Consider the following 13749-nt stretch of genomic DNA (forward strand, 5'->3'; position numbering starts at 1 on the left):
CCCTCAGCCCATTTGTGCCTGTGCCCTGGCCTGTGTAACATGACTGGGTGTGATTGTTAGTTAGACTTTGTTAATTACTCCCAGACGGTCACACAATAAAGGGATTAGGTGTGCCTGGATGGGCCATTCACTGGCAGGATGAGGGGACAGAGCTGAGCATAGCCACACTTGCAATTGAATAGGGAGTAGATTGCCCTCACAGAAAGGACCTAGTACCTCTACATTGTCCCTGCAGCCAGCTTGTATCCAGGGCAGGGGAGTCAGAAAATTCCATGCACTTCAGAGTCATTGTCTAGAAACTTCTCCCACCAGGTTATAAATAAAGGACCTCAGACACCATCTCTTCAGTACACTTTTGGACCCAAGAAGAAGGGCTCCTGCACTGCTGAAAGGACTGCCACTCTTCTGGATTGCTGCCCTGCTGGCCTGAGTGAGGGGAACTGGGCCTGCAACTTTATCTTGAACACAGGGTTATCAAAGTAACATAAAGAGCTATTCTACTGGCTTCCTGGTCTGAGCCTTAGGGACATAAAAGGCTCATAAGCATCTTGCACCAGCACCTGGACCCAGCTGCAGTGAGTTCCTGATCCCTGTGTGGTACCCCATCAGGCCCTGGACTTTTAGTGCGGCATCAGATAGCTGTATTGAAGTTTTGGTCTCTTCGCGACTGCAAGCAGGCCTGTTCGTGCCACCTTCATTGCCATTAAACAGGAAGTTCCGGCATGTCAGTCACCTCTTTGCACCACAGCATCACTGTTTGTGGGGACCACCAGCGCAAGGCTCCAGCAATGCCCATGCACAATACATACAGGATTTTTGCGCTTCAGCAACAACCATTTGCGATGTCTGCCTTCTCTTTGCACTACTTTGACACTCTCCCAGCTCTTTGTGGCCCCTCCATTGTGAATAGGACTCTTGGTGCTGATATGAGAAGGTAAAACTTTCAGCAGGACTAATCTGGTGACTATAGCCGACCGGTGCTTGATCACAGTTGACCTGAACTTGTGATTTAGACCCAGTCCAACACGACTAGATATCCGTAATTGGTGCCTTGTGCCTTTTGGAGCTATTTTCACTAAAATCTTTTAAAATGAATAACTGCGGCTCTACTGATTGGATTTTTGTCATTTGGGGAGTAAAAATAATTATTTATAATTTACCTTATTATTTAAATTGGTCTGGGATTTTTCTTGTGTGATGTTTTTACGTTATTGCTTTTTGTGTACAGCATAAATACTTTACACATAGCCTCTAAGTTAAGCCAGACTGCTTTTTGTACTAATCTACCCAGGGTTAAGTACTGGCTCATTTAGTGTCTTTCTTGTATTTCACCCTGCAAGGGACTGTGGCTGTTGCTTGATGAAGGCTCACACCCCAGCCATCCAACAACCCAATTTCTCACAAAATCAAAGGCTATGATTTAGTAAATTTGGCTACGGGCAAAACACCATATCTGAACTTCAGGTACAAGAACCTAGGAAGGGAGTTAACTAAATCTAAAATGTCCTCGTACATAAACAAAGCTTTATTTGAAAGAATGCTTGCAATGAAGTACCTAGATGATTTCCTTCTCTCCATAAGTATTCCCAGTATCTGGCTTCTACTCTCTGCATTTAGGCTAATGGAAGAATGATTTTGCCAATATCCTCTCAGGTGAGATCTAACATGGTTTTAATTTAGCTTAACCAAAGTTTCTTTGAAAATTGAGATAGAGTAGTAATATCTTGCAATGCATTCCTGAAGGGATTGAGCACGGTAGTGGTCCAAGCACGAATCCAGTATGATATAGGCCTCAGTTCGGTAAATTCTACAATAAGTTTTAATGCAAGATCTATTTGCACAGAAAGCAGAGGGGTACTCTGGTGAAGATTCATCAAAGACCTCATAAATTGATTCTCTGCCTTCCCCAAATTTGATATATAACAGTGACACCAAAGTTCAGCACTATAAAGAGCAGCGTTAATTGCTAGAACTTTGTACATTTCTATTGCAGGGAAATGAGATGTGCAGAGATGCAATTGGCAAATCTAAGGATGGCCAAGACTCTCTGCTTTATAAGAAGGGCATCTTTTTGTGATTCGTGACATCCATGATGAATTTGGGCTTCTGTGGTTTAACTTTTAGCCCGTTCATATAACAGAAAACACAGAACCTCCTAGTCCTTTCAGGAATTTTAAAATGAGCAAGTTGTCATCAGCAATAAGTAAGGCTGGTACTTTCTACCCTGGCAGTCTGGGAGCATAATGTTCACAGCTGAAACATATGGAGCCATTAATAAATAAACAAAATAAGGTCAGAGCTAGCAGAAATCCTTGGCAGGAGGCATACAGTTAAAGCGGTACATTGAATCCCATGTATGGCTTTCTTTTTCGATCAAGTCAGGAGGCAGATATGAAAATATTTCCTTGCACGGATTGTGGCATATGACAGCCTTGCTAGGCCACAAAAGATGTTGAGTGGTCTCCCAACTGCACTCTCTGTACAACAGATGGACAGAGATATTAAAAGTCTTGTAATTCTGCCTGAACATAGAGGCGTATTTACAGGCTCAGCACACTATCTTTCATAATAAATGCAGAACCACAAAAATAGCAGCAGCTGAAAACAAGAATCATTTCGAGCAAGACCACTGATACAATGATCTAAGACAATTCAATGATCAGCATGGTTGCTGTTACACCTGTCATCGTTAGGGTGGTCTTTCCCCAGACCACTTGCCTCTTACGTTCTGTTTTTGCTGATTATTTGTGTTGGTCTTAGGACACTGAGGGCCAGATGTAGGTGGCCCAATACCAGTCGGTAACGGCCGAAATTACCGAATTTAGGCTGTTATCGACCGGTATTGGGCATTTGGGATGTAGGTGGCCTAAATTGCAAATTCGGTAATTTACCGATTCGATATTTTAAGGAATCTGTAAATTACCGATTCCTTAAAATACCGAATTGGTAAATTACCAAATTTGCAATGTAGGGAGCACTCAAGTGAGTGCTTTTCCCATTTTAGGATTCGTTATTTACCACCAACTATAAGTTGATGGTAAATAAGGAATACCTGTGAAAATGCAAATCTGTGCATTTTCAACTGTGCCATGTGGCAGACATACATGCCCTTAGGGCATGTATGTGTGCCACATCTGCACACAAGCATGATTTAGGGGTGCAACAGGGTGTCAAAGTGACACCCTGGCACCCTTGAATGTTTTCTCCATTTTACCGAATCGGTATTTACCGATTCGGTAATTGCCATTCATTCCTATGGGCCTCCAGGCCCATTGGAATGAATGGCAATTACCGAATTGGTATGGTAAATACCGAATCTTACCGATTCGGTAATTTTTAACAAAAATGTATCTACATCCCATTTACCTATTCTTAAATACCGAATCAGTAAAATTCAGTATTTAAGAATTGGTAAATTGGGATTACCTACATCTGGCCCTGAGAACTTTATCTCTGCTAACCAGTGCTAAAGTACATTTAATTCTCCCCAAACATGGTGGCATTGGTGTATACCTGATTTGCATATTTACTTTACTTGTAAGTTCCTTGTAATATGGTATAACATATCTCCAGGACATGTCAATTAAACTCTACTAGTGGGCTGCAGCACTGATTGTGCCACAAACATAAGTAGCCTTTCAACCCTGTCTCAGTCCTGCCATTGCAGGGCCTGTGTGTGCAGTACTGCCACTTCAACTTGGCATTTAAAGCAACTTGCCAAGCTTTATACCACCCTTTTATTATATATGAGTGACCCTTAATGTAGGTCCTAAGTACCCCTACACAGAGGGTGCCATGTCAATTAAAGGTAGAAAATGTGTATGTAATCTCCACTTGTCCTGGTAGTGACAAACACCCAAATTTGTTTACACTACAGTGAGGCCTACCCCTCTTATAGGCTAACATAGGGAATTCCTTCGTACACATTTAAGCTGTAATTTCTGATCAGAGAGAAGTAGCTTTTTCATGTTTAATAACTTTGAAATGGTAATGATAACTCCTCCTTACACGTGAAGTTAGATTTAACATCACTGTTTTAGAAATGCCACTTTTAGAGAGTAAACATTTCTCTGTACTTACTGCTCTGTGTGCCTGACAGTCTGCCTCCAATACATGTCTGGGGTCGGTGACAGCCACACTTAGTACATTTCTTATATACAGCCACAACACAGTAAGGATAGGTGTGTCTCAGTACTAATTTACATACTTCTGATGGCCTTGCCTGGCCAGGATGGAAGAGAGGGGATAACTCTTCACTTAAATAGGCTGCATCCTGTTTGCACACAAAGGACTAATTACCCCCCATAGATAGCCTGGCAGACAAGCCTTGGTTGAAAGGCATACTTGCACACTTCAGTGAGCTGCTTTAAAGTCAACCCCACATCAAATGCACTTTTGGGTATAAGTACTGGGTCTCTGACACCTATAATCAGACATTACTGGACTTTTAACTGAAGCTCTCTAGATGAACTGCTGTGCTTAAATAACTTAACTGGATTTCTGATATTGAAGGACTGTTTTTATGTTTGTTGCCCTGCTGCCTGCGGCTCTATGACTCTACTGAAAGAGAGCTGTACTCTGCCTTCAATCCAAGTGATCTACAAGGGTTTGTTGTCTCCTCCTGTTGTTCTAGACTAAGGGATATCAAAGTATCTACCCTTGCTCCTATGCCTGGCTCACTGGAAGCGGCCCGGATACATTCAACATAGATTTAATGCATTCATTTCAATTTTTATTTCGATCAATTTTAGATCATAAAAGATATACAAATAGATATTCAATTACAATACAGATGATATCCACCAAACATCATTAAAAACATTAAAAAAGATATTATTAAAAACATTTGCTATATATTACAGTTACAAATCACCTATGCACTTCATTTAAACCAAATCTTACTCAAGTTTCAGAAAACGGGTGCGGATGTGCCACATCGCAGTTAAAAAGTTTGCTACCGTAAACACAATGGGAGGTGAAAGGTCCGTTTTTGGAATCCTGTAAGCAGGGAGGTATCGGGTGAAGCCCAAATTTTTAAGAAAGGGGGCTAGCCAGTATTTCCTGGGTCTTTGGTAAGCCTTACAGAAAAATGTAATGTGCAGTTCATCTTCCATATGGTGTGAGCATGACGGGCAATGCTCTCTAGATGGGGACTGGGCCCAGTGTTTGGTAAAAGCCCTTTTGGGAAGTGTGCCATAGCGCCATTGCACACATTATTTCTAGTAAGGACAATTCTGTCAGGGACCCCTCCCGTATATTCCTCATTGTAACTTTTAGCTTCAGCTCATGAAAGTCCTTCACTAGGAGTTTACGTGGAATCCTGGTGCATGTATTAGCTGGATCTAGCCATAGTTCTGGTCTACCTAATTTCTCACATGTTTGCTTGATGTACCTTAACCATGGGATTTGTCTTGATTTGGGCAGACAGAGAATCTCTTGGAGCTCGTTCCTGTAGTTCATAAGTTCAGGCGTGCTCCAGATACGGCGCCAGAAGGTAATTGGTCTTAATCCCAGTTCATCCGAAATAGGTCTTAGACCTAGGTCGAGTCTCAACGGGAGAGGCGGGGTGCTTGCAGGTAATGCCGCCAACTGCCTGATAAAATTATTTTTAGTGGTGTTGAGGTTTTGAGCGGGAGTGTGACCCCACAATTCCCCTCCATATAGAACTGCCCCTCTAGCCTGCATTTTATAAATTTCAAGGGCGGCGCTAAAAGGTTTATAGGTCGACCTGCTTGTCATCCTAGAGATACCACCCGTTAATTGGACCAGTTTCATGTTGGCCTTGGTCCGGTGCGTGTCCCATGTCATATCCTGATTGATGGTTACACCCAGATATTCGAAGGTAAAAACCCTCTCTAGTCTTGATGAACCTATAGTAGGGTTGGGGCGTGTTGAGGGAGGGGGGTTGAGAATCATAAATTTGGTTTTAGACGCATTGATCTCAAGCCCCCGCTGTACACAGAACGCTGAAAACCCATTCAGGACTCTTTGTATTCCCATTGGGGATTTGGACAGCAGCAGGGTGTCGTCCGCAAACATGATAGCGAGCACCCTGCTGCCGTTCAACTTGGGAGCATCAATGTCATTGATCCTGGTCAGGTGGGCAATTACCCTTTTGACAAAGAGGCAGAACAGGGTCGGTGCGAGCACACAACCCTGTCTAACCCCCCTGTCAACGGAGAACCTGTCGGAGAGTGCCCCGTTTGTTACGCACCTGACGCGTGCGGAATTTCCATGGTGCAATCTTATCAAGATAGTCAGGATATCAACCAGGATGCCAGCTCCAACAGTACCGTCCAAAGTCTATCTCTGGGTACTAAGTCGAAGGTGGCTCGCAAGTCCACGAATACCGTGTACAAGCTGCCGCCCTCGATTACCGCAGTCTTCCAATACAGGAGGTTCAGGCGGAATATCTGGTCCATGGTGGAAACCCCTCTCCTGAATCCCGCCTGATAGGGACTAAGAATGGAGAATTCCTCTATCCAATTTTGGAGGCGATCTAATATCAGCCTGCCGAATAGCTTCTGGGATACATCTACGAGGCTAATAGGCCTGTAGTTGGCTGGGAGCAGAGGTGATCCCTTCTTGAATATGGGAACAATCTCTGCACCCAGCCATGTACAGGGAACCTCCATACCCCTGAGAACAGCATTGAATATCAGGGCCAAGTAGGGAGCCCATACGTCAGGCTACTGCTTGAATAGGTCGCCCGGCAGGCCGTCGAGTCCGGGCACATTGCCTGTTGCCAGCCCAGCGATGGCTTCTCGGACTTCCATCTCTGTGAAGAGATCCCCCTCCACTGTTGCATTAATATTAGGAGGAATGTCATTGATGGCATCGTCGGGAACCTTGTAAAGGTTCTGGAAATTGTCCTGCCAGGTCTTAGCTGAAATGTTGGGTTCAATTGCCGAGGCTAGCTCCTCAGACCCCGTATTAACAATACGCCAAAATTTGCAGGAGTCCCTGATAGCCAATGTTGTAGCAAGGTTTTGCCATTTTTCGTGTTCCCATTCGCTTTTGGCATTGGTGATCAGGCACTTGTAGTCCCTTCTTCTTGCCTGGAAGACATGCCTGTCTGCACCATCCTTAATTGATGTCAGAAGATCTTATTTGGCCTTCTGGCAAGCCTGATTATACCAGCTGAGGCGGTCGTGATGACGCCTCTTTCCTGTGGTGAAAAGGACCTCAGCCACGGACTCAATAAGATTCTCGTGTGCCATCCATAGCTCCTTGTGTATGTCCTGAAGGGTAGGGAGCTCCATTATCATGCAGACCATTTCAAGGGTCGGTATGAGCCGGGAGTAAAGTTCACAGACCTTCTCCGAGTTGGATGCTAGTTTCTCCCACCTCACTCGCCGTCTGTTGTTAGTCAACACCAGCCCTGGGGCAACGTCATCTAGCTCGTCTCCTCTGTCCTCTAACTCGGGAATCGCATATTCCAGTTCTAGGGCATTGTGGTCGCTGTCTTCCCTAGATATTACCTGGAAGTCAGTAATATGCGACCACATGGAGAGTTGAACCAAGATGTAGTCCAGTCTGGACTCCCTGCCCTCTCTATGGTCAGTGCATTTGGGTGGGATGTCTGAGCCCATACGTCCGTTACAGGCCCGCATGCCCCACTTCAGAGTTAGGGCAGTGATTTGAAGAGCTAGAGGTGTCCAGGCTCTGGGGGGAGGGGCTACCGAAGGAGGTACCAGCCACACCGCATCCTCCTCCTGAGATAGTCCATCCAATAAAACTGGGAGGGGCTCAAAGTGACAGTTGAAGTCGCCTCCCACTAAGAATGGTGTGCACTGGGGGATGTCACTGAGGAAAGCCGAGAGTTGATCAATGGTGTCTGACTCCTGTGTGATATTTACTGGTCTGGGTGTAGACATTTATCACAATCAGCCTACTCGAGTTTGGCCACTCCAGCAAGACCCCTAGGATGTCATTGGAAGCTGAGGGGATGGGTGAAGCCTTGCATCCGAGGTCGGCGACCACCCAGATTACAAGGCCTCCCGAGGGACGCCCCTTCCCTCCCCACTTCGCCGGGTTCGAAAAAAGCTGCGAAGCCTGTTCAAAGGACAACTTCTCTGGCCCAGGTTTCCTGAAACAGGCATATGTCTTTACCCTCGATAAACGAACTCCAGTCAGGACAGTTCAATTTATTCCCCAAACCGGCCACATTCCAGGACAGTATCTTGAGTGAAGATGATCTGGAATTCGAGGCAGGAGCAGTAGATGTCACTATGTCCATTCTGCTAAACTGTGATTGAACACTAGAGGGTTGTTCCCATGTCTCAATTCTGGGATCCTAGGGGTTTGGTAGGGAACCCATGTTATTTGGATAAGTCACTATAGTGTTATTATGAGCCTCACCACATTGAATGTTCTTCAGAAAACTAACTGAGCTTGTAATGTGGGGACTGATGTTTCCTTCATTGTGTGTTCCCTGAAAGTCACCCATCTCCCACCTCCTACCCCGATTGTGTCAGTCCACCATGTCCAGACAACTGTATCTATTGAATGTTGGAAAGAAGTCTGGCTGGTGTGGTCTGGGGTAGTGAAAGTCACCCCTGGGTCTATCGACCCAACCTCTCCCCCACCTGGGATTAGTATGCCAGCCCTCTTCCTCGTATGGATTATACAGTGGTGGATAAAAGAAAGATAGGGATAGTGACTGGATGGATGTCCCCTGTTCGAAGTGTGGCCAACTACAGATATGGGAGACAGTCCTAGGATCTCTGAAATTAATTATAAAGCAATCTCCATTAATTGATTTCTCTGTGTGACCCAACCATGGGACTCTCCTAACCATGAAGACCCCGCTAGTAATTCCATGAGGTAAGGGTCTATTCGTAGAAAGCCAATTGGTGACCTTGTTCTTGAGAGCGAAGATGGATTCTTTAGAATCAGGCTTCAACTCTGGTACACCAGCCAAAGTGACTGTGTACGGGCTTGCCTCTGGTGGCAGATTCACAGACCTGGGTTTTTTAGTGGTGGCATACACATCTTGTGTGGCAGCAACTTCTTTTTGTGGGCAGCTAGATCTTGAATTACCGTCAGTCACCTCGGGAGTGACAGTAAGTGCTGACAGAGGTAGTGTTTGTAAAGTAAGATCGGTAGCCAGAGAAGTAGCAATGTGTGCTGAGAGAGGTTGTGTATGTAGTACTTTTGGAGCTAGCCCAGCATCCTTGAGTGGGGGCTTGGTTGTGGCCTTCTTACTCCTAAGCTCAATCCCACCTTTCGCTGTAGTATTGTTTATCTTATGAGTGTCAGCAAGCTGTACCGTTGTTTTTTCTATCGTCGCTAGCCTGGCTTCAATCTTTGATAGGTGTGTGTCTAAGGGGCTTAGTAGTGTCTTAAGGAGTGCTTCAATCCTGAGTAGAGTCAGATCATGAGCATCTGTGGTTACAGGCGGGGAAAAAATTGCCAAATTTGGTTTCTGCGGTGGCAGTGATACAGTGGTTGGAGGTATGGAGTGAGCCCCTTTTTACTTGGTCCTTGTCTACTGCCCTCCACTGCTCCATTATGCTTGGGGAATTTCGCTTTACGCCCTCCATTGTTTTGCGCCTCTCTTTTCCTTTTTGGTATGGCACCTTCCCTTTCTCCCTGCATGAGTCAGCCTGTGCTATCAGTGATAACATCTGTATTAGCCATAGTGTCAATGGGAGAGGGGAGGATCTGTGGTTCTTGGGTATGGGATAGGGGTAGGGGTAAAAGGCTAAGCTCATCAGGAACACTCATATCATTATCAATGTTGTACAGGGTAGAGTTAGTTAAGTTAGATAAAGGTAACATCCCACCAGTCGCATTTTCCCTGTTCTCTGGGACAACACAATCCAGTTTGTTTTCCGGAGTCTTTGCATGCGCTATGGGCCCTATAAAAGATCTCCGAACCCATTCTATTTCTTGGGATATGCGCCTTTCCAGTATTGTTATCTCATCGATCCAGAGAGACCCAGCTTTGGCAATGTAATTATCCAAAGTACCTTTTTCTGCTCCGGCAGTCAGCGTGCTCTTGTTCCTGGTTTCTCAGGTCGCCATAGTTCGTTTTTGGAGCGCGGTGATAAAACTCAGGGTTAGTAACAGGAGCAAGGGGGGTGGCCCGGTGCCGGTCTTGTCCGTTCTCGAACGGCTTCAAACGGCCCGCCCTTTGCCCAGGCTTTGCCCCGTGCTCCGTCCCGCGCGCGTCCCGCATTCGCGTGGTTGGGCGTGTCTTAAATAGTTGATAGGAGGGTTCTAGAAGAGGCCCCAGCTGCGGCCAATAGTGTTGGTGCAAGGCCTTCTGGACCTCGCAGTCCTGAGTCCCTGCTCTCCTCCTCCTGACGGGCGAGGTCCTGTTCCCCGGTTGATAGCAGTGGCAAGAAGTGCTTGGATGGCAAATACAGCACACAGTCCCAGCCTACGAGTGGCACCTCCTGACCATGTATAGCAGAACTGGTGCGTAGACCAGGTTGTGGAGTAAAATTGGCTTATTTCCTAAAAACCAGCGGTTTGCGGGCAGAGATCGACACATCAGAGAGCGTATTGCCACTGCTGCAGCTTGGTAAGACCAATGCATCCCCTTGAGAGCATGGTTAAATCCAGTGCATTGCTTCATGCCTCTTTTGAACTAAGGCATCGCCTACACTGTGTGTAGAAGATCGGCTAAACATACACCTGCAAGCTTCAACATCAACCAACACATCTTGCTGTTTGTGACCAGGAAAGGTACTCTTTTTTAACGGGACCTCCATGGATCCTGTAGCCGGCTGGCCAACACTCCATTATGGTTGGCCTGATGCAGCGTTACCTAAAGTAACCTTTTTTGCTTTACTTGCTTTTTGGCACTTTACTGCATTTATTCTTCTGAAAATTCAATATCTCAACTTCTGTACATTGGATTTTTGACATTTTGGTCTTGTTTTGTTCAGAATGTAATCCTATTTTTCTAAACCTGTGTGGAGTCTTTTTGTGGTGCATTCATTGTGTTTCTGTGTGTGTGCACTTTACACATTGCTTCTTAAGATACGCTTGGCTGCGCTATGCCAAGCTACCAGAGGGTGAGTACAGGTTATCTTTTAGTGTATATCTGACTTACCCTGGCCAGAGTGGTGGTTCCTGCCTTTCAAAATGCCTTTTAAAAATAATGAGATAAAACACACATTAGCAGCATATCACAGTTCACCTCATGGTGCTCAACGGCCACATCTCATTGTCTTATAATCCCCTTATAGTGTACAGTTATCAGCTACTATTTCTCATGTACAACTAGAACTTGGGTTTTTGGTCTTTCTTTGAAGTCACTTACAGTTTGCCATTTAAAGGCAGTCCCTTCATTGGGAAACAACATCATCATGTGGATGAATCTTTTAAAATTGTTAAGTTTGGTACTTCATTGAGATACCATTAATCTGGCAATAAACATGTAAATCATGTTTAATAATTCGCAATGTGTTCATAATTATTTTGTATGTGTGTGATTTATTGCTTTTCATTTTAGAGCGTTAATTTTTATGATTTATTTATTAGCTAAGACATTCTCTGGATGCACTGAATAATTTATTGAATTTTTCTTCCATTAATTGTTTCCCTTTTGTATAGTGTATTTCTCTTAAGAGACAGCCAGAGCAATCCAAAACACTTTGTACTTTCTCTGTGCCATGGGAAGAAGATAAAGCATTTTCAGGTTGTTGTGGTAAGTGGCAGTGAATTAAAAAAATATACAAGTAACAGATAAGCCACACCTCAGCAGATATTGGCATACTGTATATATGCTGATTTTGCTGGTTCTGTGTATAAGCAGGATTCTAAAACATTTCTCATTTTAAAAAAGAGCAACTTAGTGAAGTCTTTAGAACACCCTTATTCTTTAGCCATCTTTCTTTCCTAATATATGTAATATCCGTCTCTTTATTGGCAGGACTGGAAAAAATCTCAGTAGGAAAAAACAATCATATGCCTCTAGTTATGTCACCATCTGAAACTTAGAGGGAGAGTATGTCAAAATATCCAGGTGAAAAATAACAATTTGCCAAAATATTGTGGCATAAATATCAACTCCCAGAATACTGTGACGGTAAATATAAATAGCTAAGTAAATATAATGCATATATTACCTAGTGGCAGTCAACAGGAAAAGCATTTTTTTCTTGCCTATAACTTGGCTTTGATTGACAAATCTTCATGAAGTTTTTGAAAAAAAAATTCAAGGTAGGTTCTGGTTGTAATGGAAATTTTGGGGTGATCCTTGCAGTGGTGACTGAGAATTTGGGGCAAGAAATAAGTGTGCGTTTGTAATGTTAATTCCCATAGGAACCTTTAGCCACAGTTACAGCCCGAACAGCTGAATGGACTTCAGCTGTTCGGGACCAGATTTGGCAGGGAGGCTGACGTTAATTTAAGGAAGTGCCTTTTGCCTAGTTTGGTGTAAATCCGTTTAGTAGTTTTTGAGAAATTTAAGGCCAAAATTATAGTGATTTCTCAGATTGTGAAGCCTTCGCAAACAAAGACGTGCTCGTGCAGTGAAATGCACTGCTCTGATTGGCTGCAAAAACTTTAACCAGGAAGTGTTAGCGGGCCATTTTGCGTCACGGTTCAACTGAGTCACAGAAAAAACTTGAGGAAAAGGGGGCAGGGTAGAAACACTGTGATCACCTAGGCCTCTAGGGGGGCCCCACAGGGACCCCCCGGTGCCAAAAAAGCAATCTATACTAATGTAATAAAGAGAGAGCCCAAACCTTTGAGGCGGGTAATCTCAGGAACCACAGCACCAAACACAACACCCAATACATTGGAAAGGGCAGTTGCAGCAGAAGGACATAGGCTTTGCAGACGCCCAACATATACATTTAAAAGGTAAAAGAATTGTGCCAGCAAAGTAGTCTCTTGTGGGCGTGTCTGCGTTGTGCTGTGGGCGTGTGCTGGGGGCGTGACAAACGCTGGGGGGGTGTGGTACGTTCCGCCCTTCATGCCATGTCTCATATTGTGTGCTGTGGGCGTGTGCTGGGGGCATGGGCGTGTGCGGGGCGCGGGATTACGGGAAAAAAAAGCGAGCATTGTGCCCAATATTTCATTGTTTTTTCTTCCTAGGTTCTGTACATTCCAGCTCCGGGTGTGCTTGCCCTGCGCTCCCAGTGACCCCAAAACCCAAATCTAGCCCTGAACCCTAAAAATACCCCTGTACCCGAAAACCCAAATGACCTCTGATTCCTAAAATACCCCTGTACCCCAAAACCCAAACCTAGCCCTGAACCCTAAAAATACCCTTGTGCCCCAAAACCCAAACCTAGCTCTGAACCCTTAAAATACCCCTGTACCCCAAAACCCAAACCTACCCCTGAACCCTAAAAATACCCCTATACCCCAAAACCCAAACCTAGCCCTGAACCCTAAAAATACCCCTGTACCCCAAAACCCATACCTATCCCTAAACCCTAACACTACCCCTGTACCCCATAACCCAAAACTATATCTAAAACCTTAAAACACCCAAACACCCCAAAACATATACCTCAGTAGCCCAAAACATATACCCCTATACCCATACTTACCTTATCCAAACATTAAAAAAACATGCTTTTACCATTCACGCATTTACAACTAATTTTGTAAATGTATGCGTGGTAAAAGCATATAAAATGTAATGCCATGCGTTCTAATGGCATTGCGGAGTCATGGTATGCGGAAAGAAAGTTGAGGAATAATGGGTGTTTACATTGGTGGCATGGGGGCCCACATCTCCAGATCAGTGAAGTCATCAGTGATGTCACTGACCATGTCATG

The 13749-nt window shown here is 44.6% G+C and overlaps 1 protein-coding gene across 1 annotated transcript in view; it reads left to right on the top strand.

The window, feature by feature from the left end:
* The window catches only part of GRB14 (growth factor receptor bound protein 14), a 708169-nt gene that overhangs the window by 642222 nt on the left and 52198 nt on the right, over nucleotides 1-13749 (top strand). The window contains exon 12 of the mRNA XM_086956601.1: nucleotides 11569-11662. Within this exon, the coding sequence (XP_086812727.1) occupies nucleotides 11569-11662 (94 nt within the window). The remainder of the gene's footprint in view (nucleotides 1-11568; nucleotides 11663-13749) is intronic.

The sequence above is a fragment of the Lissotriton vulgaris genome, chromosome 2_1 (genome assembly GCF_964263255.1).
Source record: "Lissotriton vulgaris chromosome 2_1, aLisVul1.2, whole genome shotgun sequence".
In the NCBI taxonomy this organism is placed as follows: domain Eukaryota; kingdom Metazoa; phylum Chordata; class Amphibia; order Caudata; family Salamandridae; genus Lissotriton; species Lissotriton vulgaris.